The sequence below is a fragment of the Mizuhopecten yessoensis genome, unplaced genomic scaffold, assembly GCF_002113885.1.
Source record: "Mizuhopecten yessoensis strain PY_sf001 unplaced genomic scaffold, ASM211388v2 scaffold8963, whole genome shotgun sequence".
NCBI classification, from domain to species: Eukaryota; Metazoa; Mollusca; class Bivalvia; order Pectinida; family Pectinidae; genus Mizuhopecten; species Mizuhopecten yessoensis.
In genome coordinates, this window is record NW_018407810.1 from 40,128 (window position 1) to 63,771 (window position 23,644).

At 36.2% G+C, this 23,644-nt stretch overlaps 1 protein-coding gene across 1 annotated transcript; it reads left to right on the forward strand.

The window, feature by feature from the left end:
* Positions 1 to 710: 710 nt before the first annotated feature.
* LOC110456942 (paired box protein Pax-1-like) lies at positions 711 to 8,801 on the forward strand. Its single transcript, XM_021508015.1, has 2 exons — positions 711 to 960; positions 7,170 to 8,801. The coding sequence occupies exons 1-2, from the start codon at positions 957 to 959 to the stop codon at positions 7,973 to 7,975; spliced, it is 810 nt and encodes a 269-aa protein (XP_021363690.1). The 5' UTR covers positions 711 to 956; the 3' UTR covers positions 7,976 to 8,801.
* The last annotated feature ends 14,843 nt before the right edge of the window (positions 8,802 to 23,644 follow it).

Sequence of the window (23,644 nt, forward strand, 5' to 3'; positions counted from 1 at the left end):
CCGACATCGCTTACTCTTGGTGATGGAAGCTCACGTAACAATCAAATTACATGAATCCGAGTGTGCCCTGCCATGACAGCGTTGCGGAGTCGCATTGTTCCGCTTCAGCCGCCCAAACGAGCATTCGATCGTTGTTCAACAAGACACCTCACTCTCTGGGTCTTTGAGGGGTCTCTTTATGGCACGGACACGGGCTACCACGCGAGACCAAAAGGGCTTGACGCAACGTCGACATTCGTGAAATACACACGATATGCTTAACGCCAATGCGATAACCGTTTGTCCAAAGAAAACTAAGTCACATATTGGCGAATCTAGTATTTAACTTGGCAATATCCAAATAGCAGTCATAAGATCGCTGCAATGGAGACAAAATAACGTATTATTATTCGAAAAACAAAAGGTAAATCAAATAGACATTAAGATAACAAACATGCTTATTTATTGGTGATGAGATTATATAAATTTCCAGAAAACACCAACGAGTCCATTTAGGGGCATTTTGTCATGCTATAAGATAGGGATTGTGGAACCAAAGATAAATGGGCATGAATTTGTAAAGTTGTGAGAGGAAGGAATCGTAAATGAGTTTGGTAGCTGGCCGAGTGCACGTTCGTTAGCTCGGAACCAGTCGCAGTGATCCGTGGGAGGTACCGTGGCCGGGAGAGATTGACGTGTGGGTAGGCGCGCTCCAATCACAGGCCTAGAACGGAGGGGCACGGAGCCGGGGCCCGTCCGCAGGCCCATGGCTCATTTTCAGTAGACCCAAAAGTCATAGCCAAATATCATTGACACACATATACGCCAAGAGGTGCACTTACGGTATGTGACGGAAAACTTACCTGTGGATCGACAAGTACTTGCTGGACAATTATTTCCCATTAGGTGAAAAAAGATATTCATATTGGAGAAACAAATATTTCAAACTGGAGACGCTACAAATCCAAGCCGTTTGCATGGGTAAGTTCGCGCTGGGGGTATGCAATCTTATCTTGAAATATTATAAAGTGTTCGATTTTTAAAGGAAAATGTACATGTATCGTATTTTGGCTTGCTATCAAACAGCACAGGTGTCCGAGCTGGGGCTAGAAACGTTTAGAAAGGGGATTGGGAGAGAGATCGCCGGTAAAATATGATACACAAGTCATACTACTTCCAGATGTTGAAACCGGTATCCTCTAGCCAAAAATCAACAAACCTAGCTCAGTCCATGTCACTGAGAAAATAAATTTCCCAAAACAAAATCACTTCTTAATTTCATTCATGTAACAAATAGTACTGATGGATTGCAGCTGTTGAAAGGGAAAATGGAGTTTTGTTCAGAAGTATTGGAACCAAACTATTGACCGTATGTTCACCTCTACTCCCATCTTTAACAGAAATATATTTACATTTTTAACAAATCTACGATGCATTTTAACATCGACATCATGACGACATCAATTTCAAAATTAAGAGTGTCATGCGGTAATTTAACAGGAAGCTTACAAAGTTTGTAATTGATATACAGATCAAACCACGCGATTCGCATGACTGAAGGTGCAACAAAGTGAAAATAAACGGAGATAAAGACTCAGAAAATCGTAAGAGCGAGAGAGTAAAATGTATCAGAGTGAACTGATAGAAACAAGTGATCAAGCTGTGGTCAAGGATTATACTACGGCCAATTACTGACCGCTGGGAGCCCAGTAGTATCCCCTGTAGGAACGGCTAGACTGATAACGCACTCGAGTAATTACAAGTGACGGCGAATTAATACTTTCTCACGTCTGCTCATAGAGGAGGTGATATCAACTGGGGCCGCCTCAACCAGTATCAAACCTATTGGATATCGCATGACAATGTACGACATAAGCTGAACGATCTTGGCTTAGATAATTACAATTTATTGGATAAACATCAACATTTACAAGTGTATAAAATGCGGAGTTTATCAGCGAAGGAAAATCCTCTGTTCTTATCTCAGTGGACTGACTTCACAAGGAAACGTGCACCCGTGGGCACCCCTGTATAATTCTTTAATTTAGATATCTTTAAATATATCATTATGAACGAGATGGTTACGAATATTCCAGGTAACTACTTAATTATATTTTACATGATAATATGTCGTCTACGCTTGTTATAAAATATAGCAATCCGACATCAAGGATGATTGATAGAAGCAATAACAAACCGAAATTAAATATGATAAGTGCTGCCCTTCTTTAAACAGCTTCTTAAATAATAATGTAGGTAGAAGTTTAAACAAAGATAAGTATGTCAATAGAAAATCCGAACATAACTATTTCTGTTTATATTGTGTTAAAGCTTTGAAAATTGATGTCAAAGATATCAAATATTATTGTAATTCTCCAAACTATCATATAAACTATGATATCCGAGAATGGGAGTAATTAATCTTAATCAAATCGAACGAAGGAGTATCAGTAAACATTAATAACCGTAGGAAAAACTATTAAGTTTTATATTTTCATTAGCGATATAAATGCTATTATTTGAAACCACTTTATAGACATATTTTTTAATTATTTTAAAAGTATCTTCGTTATTTGAAAAAAAATCCTCTTTTTTTGTTTCGTAAGCTTCAAACTTAATAACAATTTCACAAACAAAAAATACCAGTAATTCTCAATTATGTCTTGAAATAAGTACATTTCTTTATACCTATTGTTACAAACTAAACATTGTCACCACAATTGCAGACAGAATAGTATAAGATATAAAAAATTAATAGTTTCATTTGAACTAATCAAATAATTGTTGTAAATCCAAATAATTATGATATCCCTCTTTTCGTTATATATTCTAAAATTGTGATTAGCTTTGATGTAAATTAAATTGAAATAATCTTTCTCACAAATGATTTTGTTACAAATTTTAAAATCACTTTTGAAGTTAAAAATTAAATTTTAAAATTGTTTCTTTATTCTTTTTTTTTTTATTTCATACAGTAACTAAATTATAAAACAACTACAACAATCAAAGATGTAAAAACTTTTTCTGTAATGAATGTTTCCATTTTGTAAATCAAATTTCCTTACTTAATATATTTGTTCTTACAAAGATGATTTTAATATTCAAATTATACAGGATGTGAAAAATCAAGATGAACTTAAGAATCGTTATTTATTGCAGGGGTTAAAATATGCTGGTTTTTTTTTTCCTTTGTTATTATTATTATTTCGACAGTGTAGTAGAAACAAACCAAATTCCACAAAATCAGTAACTCTAGAGAGTAAGGAAACTGTGTCAGTGAATCCGTGAAAACGCATAAATAATATGTATATGGAAGAGTTATTGAAACGACCAGTGAACGTCAGTAGATTTTTAACAAACCCATACATATCAGACTATACCAGATAAGAATACGGTTTAAAATTCTGCTGAGTGTTATCAATTCCAGAACCCGTCCCTAGATTAAAAGTATTTTAATCCCAAACAGTACAGTGAACAGAAACTGCTCAACAGATTAAAACAAATCCATAATTGTTAAGAGGGAAGAAGGGTATAAACCGTGTTATGTGGATGATGCACGAAGATAAAGAGGATGGTCGGGCCAACACATGTTACACCTTGGGTGCATCAAGCCGTTAGATAATGGGGTAATTTGACCATGGTGCATGAGTGTTGCTGTATCGCTGTCAGACGGAAGGCAATGTCGCCTAGGTCACATGGTTACACACAGCTCCATCACAGCTCTGCACTCACGAATTAGCTTGTGCACATATTCTAAAATGGATTTATTTCCAGAAGGTTGATAAATGGGTTGATGTTTTCTATGTTCATTGCCTAAAACTGCTACTTTAACATCTCAATAACCTTTACTTTTTGTATTATCTTTAAGTGCTGTATAATTATGGAAAACGAAACCATGTTTTTCTTTCGCGCTAACCTAACAACGCTTCACTAGAATGTGGTTTACATAACTGATAATTAGCTACTCCACCAAGGAGTTTGTACACGGGTACTTCTCTATAAAAGTCCCTACCAGTACCGAGTGGCACCCTGCCATGAATGTCAACTTTATTGTTGTGATTTTCCCCTTCCATATAGACCCCTGTTCTCCATGTATAGTGTACAGCTTCGTGCCAGCATATCTACGTTTTATGTCCCCCAATGTACGTGATCTCGACCAGACATTGGTACTACAGTCTCACCGACAAAATGGCAACCCATCCACAGGTTTAACAAATAATTCAAATAAATGATTTACTAGAAATAATCAGTTTTCCTCAACATCAAACAAAAGTCTGGTTTATCTCTATCTATGTGTAGTCACATGCCAAGCAGTACTTCCTCATATTTCCTAGTGTCTGGTTTCTTAACTGTATTGCAAGGAATACATGTGCTTAATCTCAATATAAATCATCATATTATGTTCACGCTGAAGTGAATCAATTCTTAGTATTTTTTCGAAATACTTATTACAGTAAATATATTTTTAAACAATTGTGTATAGGAAATATCTAATTCATCCATAATTTATGTCACTTACAAACGAATTCTTTCTATTGAAAATTTTGTGATTATATGAATTGAAACGAATCGTATAATAATGTCGAATTATTACAGTTCATAATATCAAAAAAAAAAGATAAACAAAATAATAATGAAAATAACAGGATTTTTCTAATAATCGAATTCTGTAAATCTACAGTGTTTCGATGTAGTTAGATAGAAAAACGAGTTATCAACAATATATTAAAAGGATTCAGAAATTCATTTCATTTTCCTTTTGAAAGAACTCGGTGTATATTAACACATATAAATAGTTCCTAATGCAAAATAATGATAATTGGTTCATACCAGATTTAGACTTATATCGCAAAATCATTTCAGGCTGTAAAGTAAGTTTTTTGATATGTTTGTATTTAGAAAAAACATCAAATATCTTTTAACTTCTTGATAATGATTACAAGAGAACATAAATGTTATGTTGCTTTATTAGATATTATAAAGTCAATATTGTATTCCTTCAGTTTCAATGTTAAATCACTAAAACTTCCTAAATACTTCAAGAACTAATATACAAATAATCAGTGTAACTTTGTATATAATCCAAGTCGTAATATATATTTATCAGTGTAACTTTGTACAAAAACAGAACTAAGTACTATGCTATAAATAATCAATGTAACTTTGTATATAACCCAAGTCGTAATATATATCTATCAGTGTAACTTTGTATATAACCCAAGTCGTAATATATATTTATCAGTGTAACTTTGTATATAACCCAAATCGTAATATATATTTATCAGTGTAACTTTGTACAAAAACAGAACTAAGTACTATGCTATAAATAATCAGTGTAACTTTGTATTTAACATAAGTCCTATTATATAATTAACCAAAATAAGCACTATCTTATATAAATAATCAGTGTAACTTTGTTTATAACAAATATATTAATGACCAAATGATGTCATATTATATAGATAACCAGTGCTACCTTTTATATATTACTAGAATAAAATATATGAATAACCAAATGATGTCATATTATATGAATAATCAGCGTTACTTTGTATATAACACAAGAGCAAATATATAAATAACAAAACTAAGTCCTATTGTATATCATAAGTACTACCACATATGTAATGAATGTAATTGTGCACACAATTTGATTTGATTATATAATTAGTAAGTATATTTTAGTTCTGAGTATATATACTTTTATATGACTTATCAATTTAATTCCGTTTAACACAACACACGTACTATTATATAAATAGTGAACTCTTCACAAACTTTTCAGGATATTTCTATAGTTTCTGTCGAATTAGTCAAGGTAATTTTTATAGGTCTTAATCGTGTTTATATTTAAAAAATACGAGAGCCATTTGTCAGGTTTAAATCGTGTAAAGTGAGGATTTTTCAAGAAATTTAATGATTAACAAAATTACTTTTGATAGAGATTACGAAAAATAATAAAAAAAAAATTGTTGAGAAGTGTATAATATTAAGCCATCACTTGAATAGCTGTAAGTCTGACAGTGTTAAACCCAATTATCCTATTGATCATTACAGCATCATAAATAGAGATTCGTTATCCCGCTCTGAATGTTAAAATGTTTATGACTATGACAAAAGCAATATACTCTACATTCAGGTGTCACACGATACCATTAAAAAACCTCAACGACAGAAAAAAATGATAAGGACCGCTTATATTTATATAAACATTTTTTCAGAAAAAGTTGTGATCGTTATAGGCAGACTATGATCTACATTTGTGTTTGTGACCCGCTCGTCACAAGTATTTATTGTGCAGCAACTATCATTTTCAGTTATTAAGACAATACAAATAAGACATATTTAACAGAAAAAAACTCTACTTAATTAACTGTTTTTGTTTCAAAACAGTTTGCTTATGTTCATGTGTAATTGGATACAGGCCAATCTATTGAAATTAAGTTAAGTTTATACTAAAAATAGTTAAAGGAAAACACTTCTCTGTGAAAGAAATATTATGAGATCCAACAAAGCGAAATCAACCCGTTTATATTCCAACCTCAAAACATTGAACATATACCATTATTATTATTTTTATTACACTAACGTATAGTAACAATAACTATAAATGATAAACGTACAAGCACAAGTTTTATAAATCACCAAAGGAAGATAATGTACACTGAACACTAAAGAGCATGAGAATGCATGGTTAGTAATCAAAATTTCTATCAATTTGAATGAATTATACAAAATATGAAAATATAACAAAAGTGCGACAATAATTCTTTAATAATGTTAATTAGTCTAACCGGTTCTCATATTTCTATTCTCATTCTTGCCTGAAACGAAACATTTTCAAACAACAACGTGAAAACATATCAATAAATATACTGTCATCGGTTAATATACTCATTTCGACTACGGTCGATCATACCAAGTATAGATCTCAGCAAATGGCTATACTTGTATGTATGTTACTATAACGTCACATTGACATTACGTGTTCCTGGAAACATCACTAAGTATACATATTATACCATAATTTTTAGAACCAAAGCTATCGGAAAGGATTTTGTTAGAAAAACTTTGCAACCTTTCTATAGGACTCAGGTCTATTCTCTTGCATGGTTTATCGTCGTTTATAGCATTGGCGACAACTTCAAATGAATTGAAATATCTAACAAAGTATTTATTTCTATTTTTAGAGCAATCGACTTTCGGCGAAGTGAACCAACTCGGAGGTGTGTTCGTCAATGGGCGTCCCCTGCCTAACGCCATTCGTCTTAGGATCGTGGAACTGGCTCAGCTCGGAGTACGGCCGTGTGACATCAGTCGGCAGCTCAGAGTGTCGCATGGGTGTGTCAGTAAGATACTAGCTCGTTATAACGAGACGGGGTCCATACTTCCTGGGGCCATTGGCGGAAGTAAACCCCGGGTTACCACCCCTAACGTAGTGAAACATATAAAGGTGTACAAGGAACGAGACCCTGGGATATTCGCCTGGGAGATTCGTGACAAACTACTGGCGGACGGTGTATGTGACAAGTACAATGTTCCTTCAGTCAGCTCAATAAGTCGTATTCTCAGGAACAAGATAGGGGGTGGCCCAATACCACAGAACCCCAGTCCCACATACGAGACAAAGAATCAGGTTGTACCGTGCACTGCGGCACCAACTCCTATTTATAACCAGTTTTACCCATACTCATGTCCACCGCCTTCCATGCCGGCTGTTCCAACTGCTCAAATGGCCCCTCAGCATCACACACTGGCACCCCTCGGGGCGGCCCGGCCCCCTCAGACCACTGCCAACTGTGTGACCCCATGTATGATGCGGGCGTGGGCTGCATCCTCACATTCCGTTAATGACATTCTCGGTTTCCGGGGTGGCATCCCTCAGGGTATGGGTCAACCCATGCAGGCTGAGAACGGACCCAGTATAGGACAGAATTACAATATGAACTACTACAGCATGAAGCCTACTGTATCACCAATGTATCTGCAAAGCTGAGACTGGCTGTATCGCGAGTAGATTGAATATGCATAGATATTCTTATATGTGGATTTTTTGATGAAATACTCTTGATTTTTTTTGTCAAAAGTGCCAAATTCTTAAATATCCGTCCATGAAGGAATCAAACCCTTCATCAATCACTCAGGAAGTTTCTGTTGCTATAGGTTACAATGTCAAAAATGGAACTGCTTCCGGATTTGTAATGCGCATAATCGGTGTTGGCCGAGCGGATGTTTGAGATCTGTGTTTCTGGTTGGTGTTTAAAGTTCGTCGCTTGCATATTAACTACGGGGAGTAGACAAGTCAGGAAATTATACCGATATGTGTTTCAAATTTGATCACATCAGTTAGAAACACATGCAACATGCCTGGACAGACACACCTTGGTAAGGTGAAAGTTGTTCATCAAAATCCGTGGGGACTATTCGTAGTGGATTGTAATTTTATCTCACATTATAATTCAATTTCCGCCCGCTTAGTACACAGTTCGCCTTCATTTACACTCAGGTTCTTTTGAAACTTCGTTTGTTCCATATTCTATTTAATTTTATGTACGTGCAAACATTTTTAAAGGCTTTTAAAGTAATGATAAATTGGATAGGTATTATCTGGTGATCTTATTTTTGATATTTTGAGAATCATCATGCCTTGGATTAACTGAACAGATCTTAATGAAATAAAATTTAGTTGATAAATGCATAGGATTTAAACGTTCTAAAACGATTTTATTAATCTTAACATTTTTTTCCAAAATTATTTTGTTTGATTTTCTTACCATATTGCTTGCGACGAATGAATCTGTGAATAAATGTATATTGATTGAAATAAAAAATGAACATTTTAAACTTGACATATTTCATTTATTTTGTTTAAATATGAAATCTTGTCGCTACGTTTCGGGCTGTAGGTATCTGGTGTCGTCTTTACATCTGTCTTAAAAAATGTGATAGAGACGAGTTACCGGTAGGTGACATCAGAATTATTTAAGGTTCAATGAAATAAAACATCTATGAAATATAGTATCTTTAGGCTAAAGTATTGCCAGATAGTAGAATGTTCATGTACTTCATAAAATTGCACATAACTTACTATCGATCATGGCTTCCGTGATAGAGGAACTTGAATTTTCCTAACTTTTACGTGGGCTATTGCATCGATAAACATATGAAGAAATTGTAACTCTGAGTAATTTATAGAATAAATATGTGATTATAGCTTCTATGTGTAGCTAGAATAATTAGGATTTGCAACCATATGTGCAAACTTTAACTGTTACGAGATAAAATATAATTTAAACTAAACTTTAATCGGTATCTATTCATCACGTTGACTTATCAATACTAAACTTGGTAATTATCTTATACATTGTGTAAGAAATCGTGGAAAAAAATCCACCGGCTAAAATCTTATAAGATTTGGAGTGACATTTAATTACAGTAAAATCTACCGTCATACGAGCTTATCACCTTCAATATGCCAACACGAGTTGGTTATAACGCCGTGACGTACGAGTTGTACACACATCCTCACCTAGGAGTATTCTAGTGGAGTCTATCGGGTAATGGCCAAGAAAACAGATGGGCCGGATCTACGTCCATACTGATGTATATTTAATTGTCTAGATTATTTAAACAGTGTAAAACAAAATTCAAAGAAACAAATCAGACAAAAGGCTTAGCTTGGTGTGTGTAACATTAAGACACGATGGCAGGAATGAATATCGTTGTTTTTTTTAAATTTAACTCGAAAGCATTCTATACAGGTTTAATTCTTTTTCATATTTTTAAACCAACAAACTGATCAGTCAACAATAATTTCAAACAGTATATTTTCAAACTAAAATACATCAGGCTATTTCTTCCCGCTAAAATGTATAATGTTATATATTAATCTTGTTTAAAATATCAAAATTAAAACTCAAGAGTAACATTCATAACTCGAAATGTAAAAAAAAAAAGAGGAATGATTGTTCTTAATTAATAGAACTCGATATTTTTTTAAGTCGATCATCTGCTTTTAAACAAAACATCTAGTTTCTGAAGCTAATGGACATATATACCACGTTTTACAATGCTACTACATACGTATATACGTGTAATATCATATCCTATTATCTCCCAATCCGGGGATGGATATGCTCATCCTACAGTGAACACAATTCTGTTAAAAACCTATATTTGATGACGACAATACTGTGATAAACTACCTATTCAAGTGTCTGTATAATATTGTTTGAAGCTAGAACCAGTTTATGACCTTAGGTACAATGTTTTCTGATTGTGTAAATAATTTGTACTAGTAATATATGTGTGTGTATACAGTTGGTTTCCTGTATAAAAAGAATCTCAAAATTGACGATTTATTGAGACATTTTAATCTTTAGATCTGACAACAACCTTACCACATAGAGTACAAACCTGGCACTATCGGAACCGATCCCAACCTAGACTGAACCACAACCAACTGTGATTTTGAAACAAAATATATTTCTTATAGTACTGCAATTTAAATCAGTGGCGAACACCCACGACATTTTGTGAATGAAAGAAAATATACGATACAGCTAATGTAGTATTACGTTGTTCCGTCATGAATAGGGACATAATCCCCTCCCCCTCCCTCCTTCACCCCCTCCCCCATAGCTTGTTGTTACCGGGTTGTTCATAACAGTTATCGCTTCACCCCCAATCTAGATATCGGATTCCCACAATTTGTACGGCATAGCGTAACAACACTGGGGAATGCAGTGCCTGGTCCCCCTCCCCATACACAAACCCGATAAGGGTCTGTCCGTCCCCAGCCGGCAATAATCCCCTGAAACTCTGACCCTAAACACACGTGTACGCGGGGATTGACTTGTGTGGGCCGGGAGAGCCCCGGGACCCACATGGCCTAAAACCTTATCCTCCCCTAACCCCAAACTCCCAATATCCCTTTCCATTCTCCGTCCCTCCCCTTTCTTCCCCCTCTTCTTCCCTCTCTGTTCGACTTGTTTACTACAAAGTCCGAGGAAATAAATCAAAAACATCCTAAACAGACCCCCTAGCCTGTGCTTCAGTAAGTTCAATGTAGATAAATGATCGAGTTAAAGAGGTGTACGTTTCAACCTTTACCAGAAATAACAACTGATTACCATTTATAAGCTAATACCATAGACAATCCTCGATACACTTACAAATCATCACTGCCCGGTAAAACATACATCATATCACAGTTGGAAATTGTATTCAAAGTATTATCAAACTTGTGTATAAACCTTGATTTAATGTGTTTCGTTGTACACTGCCTGCCACCGCAAACATGTTTCAAGGTCTCTTGTACCTTTTTATGAAAAATTATCTATACGTTTCCCGCAAAATTTTGCCGAGCCTCCTTATATCCCAAAAAATATTTATTTAATACACGTATCAAACCTAATGCTATTATTTCCAATGCGTTCGAATACTGTTGTAAATTGATTGATCAACGTCAAATAAAGAGAAAACAAAGTTGTTTTAACGACAAATTCTCCAAAGATGAACTAAAACTCGTCAATGCATCACGTATCTTCGAAAATGCAAGAATCATATTCGGTTCTTCATCCGACGTAAAACACAGACTGGTTAATCCCATCAAACAACTAAACTATAGACCATAATTATTAGACATTTGAGGATTGAAATAAAATAATTCTATCACTTTATAATGTCAGTGTTATATCCAAAGACATTTTGGCGTTAAAAAAAGTTTGGTCGTATATCAAAGAAGATGTTTAGAGCAATGTTAAGACAAAATAGAAATGAGGACTTTGAACTAGGTTGACGACATGGCAAGTAAATGCTGCTTATTATATGAAGGTTTTACTGTATGAAAAAAGGTCGAACACGTTTTTATGTTCTCTGTAGACGGCGAATCAGGTAGATTTCTATAATGAGGGTATGCTTCTAAAGTGTGTCGTTTTCTGTAGCTACGTTAAAAATGTTCTATACATCCATTTTTCGTCAAAGTTTAGCAGCATAGAATGATAATATCATCTCTATAAACATCAGGGCCGAGTTGTTCAAAAGGTGATTAACTTAATGAGTGATAAGCGGCAATTATATTTTTGCGTATTTTTAGAATACAACCACTAAGTGAGTAAGAACTTTCAGGATAGCAAACATACATGCAAAGTTACGAGCTTTTAGCTTGTATGATGACCAAATTATTATAGATTGAAAATGTCGCTAACCAGTGATTAAGCTAGTCACGTTTTGAACAACTGGGCTCTAGATGTTTTTTTAAAACAATTGTTTTTTCTATTTAATAATGGTTTGAAACGATACACGATGGAAGAATTGACCATTTATTATGGGTAAAACTACAGCCAATCTTAATGTCAAAAATTGAATTCAAAATATAAATATGATTCTGATTCTGAAAGTAAATCAATGATAAAGACACATTTTACGTGTAAATAAGCTTTATTACTGATCTCGTCCGCCATTGACAACTACATCAGAAAATCACGTTATGTGGGGCTATGCCGATTTGTGGTATTATTTATTGTCCTATATAATACTGAAATGTTCAAAGTATCGTGATAAGATCACAAATATTACCATAACTTAAATCTCACCTACGATCACAGTCGATTATTACATAATAGATAATCCAGCTTGATTAATGGCCGTTTTGCGTAGGAATCATCAACCGAGTGCTACCGAATTAATACAGAATTTCCAAAGAAATATTCAAATACGCTTAATATCTGCACCTTCTGGATATATAACAAGTTTAGTAGTCACTTGCACCTGGGAAGTCAGGGAGTGTGTTGACTGACGTCATTTGAAACATAAGTGCATATGGCGCTTTAGAAAGTTTGTTTTTGTAAATCATTTTATTTAGAATTCAGATGCCTTAAATTAATATCTACAAGTCTTTGTAAAAATATGTAAAAATTGGTAAAATTTTGGTTCTTTTATATGTGAGCTGTTTTCAACGTGATTGATGATTTCAATTTTAACATTGACTTAATGTAAAAACCATTAAACGTAGCATGGAAATAGATCTTGCTGATTACACGTTAAGCATCAAGGATAAATATGATATATTACGTTCAAAGGGTTAGTCTATTTATCTATTTATTTTTTGAATTTCTTCAATCTTTAAAATGAATTAAAACGTTTCGAATGCTTTTTAAAACTATACGTTTCACTGAAAAACATTTTATCTTATGAAGGTTTCAACTCGGAAAGAATCAACATTCAAGCGGGACTCAAAAGAGGTCAACGCAACAAGCAATGCAAACTCATCCCTCTATTTGATAAGTCAACTCATCGGCAATGAAATGAAACAACGCTAGTACAACTTTCCTTATTAAAATAGAGAATGACCTTAAGAGTTATATGAAACAGTTCAGTTTCACGAATGTTCCTTAACTTACAGTAAATTCTCGATATATGTAACTGAAATTAGACAAACTTTCCCGAACTTAAGACTTTTCATTAACTGCAATAATGCTTTCCGATTGACAACTTTTAATCAGGCATTTCCTTCAATAAGGACGTTTAGTTAAACCGAGACCAGTTCACGATTTAATTATAACTCTCAGACACTTAAAGAAAGATATACGCTGTATTATATTTTCACGGAAGCTGATGTGAAATATCTTTTCGTTTTTGAATGCAGAACAGTGACAAGTTGCAAGTTCATTAATCCTGTCAACGTTATTGTATTAAATGCAAGGTATGCATCAGAATTGTTATCATTGCATGCGGATGTAAACCGTCACAATTTGTCACTGTTTACGTAATCCCAGAGAATAAGTTATACCTGTGAGATAGACTTAAATAATATTTCCTGGCATCACCAGCAAGTGTGATGATTAAGTCTATTACACATGTGCAATGTATACATACTCTGTGAATAAGTAAACCATGACAAATTATGCTAGCTTAGATCTACAGTACGTCCATCCTATAGTGCTGCACAGATGTCACAAAGCAACACACATAGTACATGCATTACTAACGCTATCTCTCTCGTTCCATTGTGTTCTGTCACTGTATTCTCTCCGGGAATTGCCTATTTGTAGGGACCGCCACCATACACGTACTTTACCCGTGTGTGTGTGTGTGTTTTATGTATGTGTGTGTACCACACCTGGCTAACACTTGGCCGGGGGAGGGGAAGTCGACAGACCGGATCTGTGCGCTAAATATGTGTGCAATTATGTGTGTTACAACTCAAATAAACAACCAACGTGAATCTAGTTCGTCTGGAATAGGCAGGAGTAAACATGTTTGTTTTCAACTTCAAAGCGATCGGGTTCTGTTGTTTGGTAGATTGAAAGTGCTCCCACCGAAATGTCTGCCAATGCACCGTCACTATAGCCGATATCGTAACCAATGTGCTACCCACGTGCACATGCAATGCACGGCATGGTATGAAGGTTCCTGGCTTACACTTTGTTAGCATTCTCCATTTCCTACAACGCTACATGCTATAAAGGTCCATTTTTTCCAACATAAGTATCAATGATTTTGATAGATTGTTTGAAAGAAGAAGTTTTGTGTTTCATTACGAGTGGGTCACTCTATTGTGGGTCCTGTAACATTGCTGAAGTGAAATTATTTGATTTACCTATAGTATCAACATGAAAGTTTTTCAGCAACACTGCGCAGTAAGGTATCCAGAACCGCATTTAGCGCATGCCCATATCCATTCTCCACCACGTTTGTCATGAGTTGATGATTGATGTGTAGTTGCTTACAAATTATATTCTTGAATGATTTCAAAAATATACCTAAACTTGAATTGTCTCTCGTTCGTACAGACTGTATATAATGTATATGGGTTATGAGAACAAAGAGTAAATGTAAAAGTCGTCGTGAAGATGAACCGTCCTCATTTGATCCTGTCTGTTGCAAGGACGTTAAACCCCTATATCAATGTGGTAATAACATATGTGTCTGTCTCTTATAATATTCCGAAAGAATAATTGTTTTGAATATTGTTAATTATTATCCACAACCGTTCTAAACAAACAAACTCTAAGTCAGCAATTGTGACTTCAGAACATAATCGAACTCCTGAATTGTCGAACATTTTCAACATTCGGTGCAGGGGACATCGTCATAAGGATTGTTATCTCGGGTCGGGGCGCAAGGTCTTCCGAACGTAACCAAGTTGTCACGACAGCAACAGGTAGGCGATGCATCTCACCTGGTTATTTATATAGGCGATTATACTTACCAATTATAACTGGTAATTATATGTACATTTCGGCCGTCCACGGGTCGTGGGAATGAAATAGGCAGATAAGGGTCGCGATGAATTATGGGATTGTACCTCTCCTGTCAAGGTCGAGGACGGATCAGCGGGTACAAGTCCGCCATTACACATTACACCTGGATGGAGGTGATATAGTACCTACGACACTGACAAAGGCTTGTTACATGTGTTGTGGACAAAACCATTAGTTATGGCTAGTATCAGCGTGAAACATCGAATTTACTTAGCCGTTGAACTTCATTGTGCATTCGTAGCATTTGAACTCCATTGTGCATTCGTAGCATTTTAACTCCATTGTGCATTCGTAGGATATGACATTTCATGTACCACTTGTTTGGGTTTCTTTTATTAATAAGACGTTTCTTGTGGTGTTTGTTCGATATTTCCTTCTCAATCTGCGATCATTGTTTCCCTTAATGCGAATAGACATTTATATCTTTCATATGTAGATATCTTGGAACAAGACATGTCCTCTTTTTTTCTCTCTTTTCTCTTTTCAGATCTAATTTGTTCTCTAAACTTGCTCTAATTTGTAGCATGACAATACAAAATAAAACCGTAATATTGTCTATGTTGACAACAAATCAACATAGACAATATTACGGTTTTATTTTGAATTGTCATGCTATTAATTAGACTGTTCCAGTAACTTATATCCCTGCATGCTTTTCGATGCTGTGAGTTTGTCGTGTATTGATACACTGTGTTGTCTCCCGGGCAGACCCAACATCTCTTGTTGCCATCACTCATACCAACGTTGTCGTTTTTACGTTCTCAATATGATTTATTTAACATTCCTGTTGGCTTTTCCCAGTCCCTGTGCACATGTTGGAAAGGCATCCTTTGTATATGATCTGTCTCTGTTTCTGAACCCCATCGGAGAGCCTCTTTACCATTTATCTTCTGGACGGAACTCTCCGGTCAGGGAAACAGAAAAGCAATCATTGTTCACTTGCTGGTATTTTAATGGAAAATATTTCCATGACAAATTTGTCGGCTTAAAGAAACTGATATTCCAATTGTGACAAGACGGATTCTATGCACAGGTGCTGTTAGTAAGGTTTATGAGTTAAAGAGGTCAGCAGTTAACAACGTATTGCACGTGTGTTGGTTCAACATGGCGGCAAATAATTCCATGACGTAAAAGTTCCATCATGACTTGCGGTACAAAATGTCGGTCTTTACTCCAAAGTAGTCGTTATCAACGGAGAAAGAATTTGTTTTCTCATCCGACTCGGTGATCAAAGCGAAATGACCAATCGCAATGCCGATACAGGTGCTGCCGCCTGTCGGCCGGTTGAGAGTTAATTGAGTTATCACGCATGTCAGAGATAACGTTGGTCTGTTGATTCGGGACGAAAACACCGAGATTCCATCAAATACGGATAAGTGACGCTACTGCTGATCTAATGGTATTTTAATTATAGTAGTCAACTTCAGTTTCCCAAAGTTTTTCTTTCTCTCCTTTAAAAGAGTTCTGTTTTTTCCCCAATGCGACGATATTTAATATATAAACATGTGCCTAATGCATAATTGTTGATTGTGCCATTTTCTTTTTAAAGATTTTTTCTTCAAATGACCTATATGATTCGTAAATCACCCTCTACATTAATAGATGCTGACTGGAGATTAAATTGTTGCCATGAACTCGCTAAATTTGTAAAAGGAGCCTTATGCTCAATGCACAATTTTTTAATTTTTTTAAATGATACTGAGCATGATACTGGTGTCGTAATCTTAGTACTTGTCACTAGTGGAGTATTCGGATGTTAGGGCGGGCATACGATGTAACGCTGACGTGTATTGTATATTTAAATACTTTTATACGACAGTCATTGTAATTTATCACGGTAAATTATGCGTGTTTTGTACACGATAAAGATGTTTATAACCTGAACCTTTATGACGATTACGCGTGTGTTTCGTGCCTGGCGACCCGGTGTATTTGATCGCTGTATAATTACAGAACTGGCTAGCGATCAGCTCCAGCTGCTGAACCATTTATGAATGGGGGGAACGTATATACTAGTATACAGTGGTGGGTATGAATGTGGTGGTGGAGAGGTGAAGGGTGGGGCTCTAGGGTCACACAGCGCACACAAACGTGACAGTGTGTACGTGGACCTTACCCTAAGGGTTGGGCAGAGAAGGGTGGGAAGACCGTGGGGCGAACAATGGTGGGTCGGAGAAAGTTCGGGCAATGAAGTTTGGGATTGTTAAGGACGGGGCAGTGAAAGGTGGGGTTATTAGGGGCGGGGCAGTGAAAGGTGGGGTTGTTAGGGCCGGGGCAGTGAAAGGTGGGGTTGTTAGGGCCGGGGCAGTGAAAGGTATACACCTTTGGAGTAGTTAGGGACTACTGAAGGGTGGGGCGATGACGGATAGAGTAAGTGGCCATTCACCTCACCAACAATAGGTGTAATGGAATATATACGTGACCTCACACTAAGGGTGGGTGATGAAGGGTGGGGCTATGTGGGGCGGGGCAATGCAATAAGGGGCTTTGAGGGGTGGGTATGTGAGGGGCAGTGCGATGAAGGGTGGAATTTTTAGGGACTGGGCGCTGCAGGGTTGGGCGATGATGGAAGGAGTATATAGTCATACAACTCACCAACGGGACATAACCTCACAGTAAGGGTGGGGCGGTGATGGGTGTGGCCTTTGGTTAAACATGTAGACCAGGTCATACATATAGGTAGTTACGGTAATTACGTGACCTTGCGGTAAAGTTAAAGTATAAAAGCTGAAAGCATGTTTTTTTTCTCGTTCCCTTTCATCAGTATAGATAAATAAAAATGATCTATTGAATGAAATATTGTTTGAACGGAAGGAGTTATGACTGGGGCTACATAACTGTACCTGGTCCCTATTACCCTGGCAATATCCCTCCTCTCACACTGGCCAAACATTTCAAATTGTAGGCAGGTTCCATATCTTCACACATTTAAGATATGAAAGCTAATAGGTAGATATACAGTGACCTCGCCCGTGGGGTGGGGATCTGGACGTTGATCAATACGTAAGGTTACCCTTGGATTTGATCAGAGTTGTCATAGAACAGAGGTATTAGGAGGGCCCTGAAGGTGAGTCTTTCGTGGTCACATACCTGGCACACGATGAGTCGGACCAAAGTACACGTGACCCGAGCACGTGACCGCACCATCCTGTTACAGCTGACGCGTTGTAGAACAGATATCCAGAGGTGTGTCGATATATAGGAGGCTGAGCGCCCCGTTAGAGTACATGTAAATTATATATATACATAGATATCAAACAATGTACGCATAGGCACACGGAGTACAATACCATTAGTTAAATAACAAACATGGCCTGTATGTTTTAGCATACAATGTAGTTTTTGTGTATGGTAATTAAAATCAAATCAAGTTTCTTCAAAGTAGATCGTCACGATGCAGTGGCGGATCCAGAGGTTTTGTTTGGGCTTCAGATTAAAATCATGTATTTTCACCATTTTCCTCAATTTTCCCCACTTGAAAACCCCCTCTTTGAAATTTGGAACCCCCANTTTTTTGCTATAGAACGGGAGCAAGATGATCCTTTTGTATTCTGTTGGGTTTTTGTAAGAGGGAGGCATATATTTACTATAAAATGACTGCATCGTTCGCTGCCATAAACCTTTGATCAAATAGCAATAACCGAGCGAGGTTTGTTCATTTAGAGGTACACGCTTCACATTTTCATATCATTTCGGTAGAACTCCTTTCTAAAGTCCTTTAAACACCATAGAACATCATCTATATACATCAGACTAAACGGTCTGTTCTGTTGACTTTCGAGGAATATTCATATCGCGCGATTGCATTTAGTTGTATGCATCGATTAGTGTATATATTTCCTGTTACCGTTTTATCGTAATCCTACTGGCTAAATGGTCATATTTTCATCGTTCTCAAGTTCACATTCATAGATTTGCAAAAAATTAAATCTACATCTCCTTCCTATTTCTCCTATATCACCTTCCTGTCTGATTATGGAATACATTCAGTACGGTTTGTACACAAGCTGTACGCACTTCTGGTCGATATGTGCATTGATATGCGGGGAAAGTCTACAGTGGCGTAATTATTGTACTTACCAATACTAAGGTGAAATGGTTTGATCGTAATTTATATCTTACTGTGTCCTACTATATGTAGGGTTGATACGTACTTGTAAAGTCCTCTTTCAAATACACATTTCTTCGGGGATGTGACTTTCTGGTGACATGTGTTTCCGATTTATTGATATTTGCATGTTTACATCAAGGATTTCTTGTAAGAGCGCGCAGCATAGTGATTCAAATTTAATGTACATGTAAAACGGATCGTGTAAACAATGCTCTTTCACATAGAATTAACACTTTTGCCCCAGCGCCGTTTATAATCATTTTAGGATTCTTCTCGCGTCATTTGACTCATACATTACACTCTAAGTGGTAACCGAGTGCTCGATTGGTTAGAATATGAGGTTTATTTTAAATTCGAACTAGACTTTAAATACGGAATGAGAGTCTTGGTCGATATCTTTTATATCTAATCATTATTATGACTATGATATTTATTTTAACCATTTGAGAATATGCATTAAAGTACATATTGACAAAGTTATAATCGATGAACCATATGTTATCTCTGTTGGTTTCGTTTTTTTTTTTTTTAAAGTTTTCTAATTTCGAAATAAGGTTGATGTTTCGTTTCGCTATTTTCTTCGTTTCGCTTTTACTTATACCAGCGTCATATAAATCGAATGATTTCGTGGCAATGATTTAGTTGTAAAATGTGGAAATGATATGCTTATTTATGAAGAGCATGAGACAAAAAACATTGACATTAATATTTACAAGAATTTATTTAAAAACACATGATTTTCGGCAACTTACGTGGTGTGTAAAACATGAAATGAATTATAAATGCAGCGGTTCGAAACAACAACAACAACAACAACAACAACAACAACAACGATAGACCTGATTTTGCTGACAAAAGAATATTTACGTTTGTTACCAATTGAAGTGTTGAAGTGTCAAAGATCTGAAGATTATTGGTTTGTTGGTTTGCTCAGGAGTTTTCGGTCTAGCAGCAGCTAAGTTCATATGACGCACGGTGTCCACAAGTGTTGGGTCCACTAAAGGGCCTCTACCAAGTGACATCTAAATGAAATTCCAAAACCTTGACGCGCAGCATTATATTCCACATTATTCAACAACGAGCGAAGCAGAAGAAAGAGTTGAAAGCAAAGAAAAGATATAAGTTTAAAGTGTTGCAATGGGGATAGCAGATCTGAAGACAAAGTAGAAAGTCCCTGATTCTGCATGGAACCCCTATTACGTGCGGTGTAATATCCATTATTGTAACCTCACCGCTATTGTAATCCGGGTAACCATGAAGGATTACAGGGTAACAACAGTGGTTGCATTTGCGCACCTTGTGTAACGAGAATACAACTGTGGGCAGGGTAATACAATTGGGTGTACTAGAACCTGCCGTGTAGGTACAACATTGTTATACAATCCTACGTACGTGGATATTTTATACATTGTATGTACTGAATTAAGGGACAAGCATTGAATATATCAATTGTTGCCTCGTGTCATGATTTTAGTACAAATGCATGTGTATTTTGAAATCCCGGTGCGTAATTTGTGAGTCACATGACAGATATGGAGATTTGTCATCTACATCATCATCGAACTCATTATCAATCTAATAACAGACACGGTAATACTGTACGCATGAGGAATTACGTAATAATGATATAAACCAGAAAATTAACCAGCGGCTAGGGACGACGGGTTCGATAACGACATTTTGTGTAGTTTGTCTATCTTTGAGAAACACTTCCTTATCTAAATTCAAATTTAAAGGAATGCCCGATTTGTAACAATTCCTGAATGTATATACAAATTAATGAAGATATAAGACGACGGAGGAATCACAAAAACAGGCTTTGAACAAAAGCGTAAGATGGCGGTGCCGAGACCCGTATGTCGATGGCTGGCCCGATACGTCGGTCCAACTGTCTCGCGCTCTCAGCCTCGTCAGATCGGCGCTTTGAAGATCCTTCTCACTAATAAACATCTTATCTGCTGATTGTTCCGCGCATTTGCACATGACATCTACCAACGACAAACATGACGTTTGACTCGGTTCTTAGTGGTTGTAGGAGCTCCCAGAGGTATGGAGACAATTGTTGTTACACGTCAAGGTCGACTGTCCGAAAGGCTGGCTAGCTTTTTTCCAAATTTCCAGAAACCTTTTTTCCTCACAATTTCCTATACATTTTGCAATATTCTTGTTCAGATGATATTCAAAGTAAGGTTTCAAAAATGGACACATGATATTTCTAATGCCAGTACAATTATGATAAAGATAGGGACTCTGATATTAGCTGATAAGTGTCGGTAAGCTGACTAATCTCTTGGTTTCTAGTCCATCATCTACTATCACAGTGCGTTCAGATAGAGCCAATTACACTACTGGCTGCCTGTCCTCTCAGATGCACTACCTCAAAGAGTCAATCAGAAACATTAAACATTCATTAGTGCAAGGAATTCTAAAAACAAAACAATCAAAATGAAATTAGGTTCAAAAACTGAATCTCTTTGATGGGATAGTTCTATACGATACAGAGCGGGTACCCAAATAATCGCAGTCCACCATTACATGTTGTCTGGTCGTGACGCTGGTATAGCTGTTTATTTTCACGTTCATGTCGTTGCCGGGAAGAATACAACAGATTTCTGTTAATATAATTACCGAGAACAAGTTAGTTGTCTTAATTATTTAGAACCTATTAGTTGTCTGTTGTCATCATTATCTAGACTCTATTAGTTGTCTGTTGTCAGAATTATTCAGAACATATAATTTGTCTGATGTCACAAGAATCTAGAACATGTAAGCTGTCTGTGGTCATCATTTTCTAGACTCTGTTAGTTGTGACTGTTGTCATCATTTTCTAGACTCTATTAGTTGTGGCTGTTGTCATCATTATCTAGACTCTGTTAGTTGTGGTTGTTGTCATCATTATCTAGACTCTGTTACTTGTGGCTGTTGTCATCATTATCTAGACTCTTTCGTTGTGGCTGTTGTCATCATTGTCTAGACTCTGTTCGTTGTGTCTGTTGTCATCATTGTTTATACTCTGTTACTTGTGGCTGTTGTCATCATTATCTAGACTCTATTAGTTGTGGCTGTTGTCATCATTATCTAGACTCTCTTATATGTGACTGTTGTCATCATTGTTTAGATTCTGTTAGTTGTTGCTGTTGTCATCATTATCTAGACTGTTAGTTGTGGCTGTTGTCATCATTGTTTAGACTGTTAGGTGTGACTGTTGTCATCATTTTCTACACTCTGTTAGTTGTGGCTGTTGTTATCATTATCTAGACTTTATTAGTTGTGGCTGATGTCATCATTATCTAGACTCTGTAAGTTGTGGCGTTTGTCATCATTGTTTAGACTCTGTTAGTTGTGGCTGTTGTCATCATTGTTTAGACTCTGTTAGTTGTGGCTATTATCATCATTATCTAGATTGTTAGGTATGACTGTTGTCATCATTATCTAGACACTGTTAGTTGTGGCTGTTGTCATCAATATCTATATTCTGTTAGTTGTGGCTGTTGTCATCATTATTTAGACTCTGTTAGTTGTGGCTATTATCATCATTATCTAGATTGTTATGTATGACTGTTGTCATCATTATCTAGACACTGTTATTTGTGGCTGTTGTCGTCATTATCTAGAGACTGTTAGTTGTGTCTGTTGTCATCATTATCTAGATTCTGCTAGTTGTGGCTGTTGTCATCATTATCTATATTCTGCTAGTTGTGGCTGTTGTCGTCATTATCTAGACACTGTTAGTTGTGGCTGTTGTCAGCAATATCTATATTCTGTTAGTTGTGGCTGTTGTCATCATTATCTATATTCTGCTAGTTGTGGCTGTTGTCGTCATTATCTAGACACTGTTAGTTGTGGCTGTTGTCGTCACTATCTAGACACTGTTAGTTGTGTCTGTTGTCATCATTATCTAGATTCTGTTAGTTGTGGCTGTTGTCATCATTATCTATATTCTGCTAGTTGTGGCTGTTGTCATCATTATCTATATTCTGCTAGTTGTGGCTGTTGTCATCATTATCTATATTCTGTTAGTTGTGGCTGTTGTCATCATTATCTAGACTCTGTTAGTTGTGTCTGTTGTCAACATTGTTTAGACTCTGTTAGTTGTTGCTGTTGTCATCATTATCTAGACACTGTTAGTTGTCTGTTTAAGGACCATTGTTTGATAGGTTATTTTTCCCTTTCCCTTTTTGAAGTTTGCAGCAAATATTTATTTATGCTATTGAGATAAACGCAGGAACATTTCGTTGGTCTATGTTTAGTTGCATGAGTATGATGTTGTTCTATTTTTATTTTCATT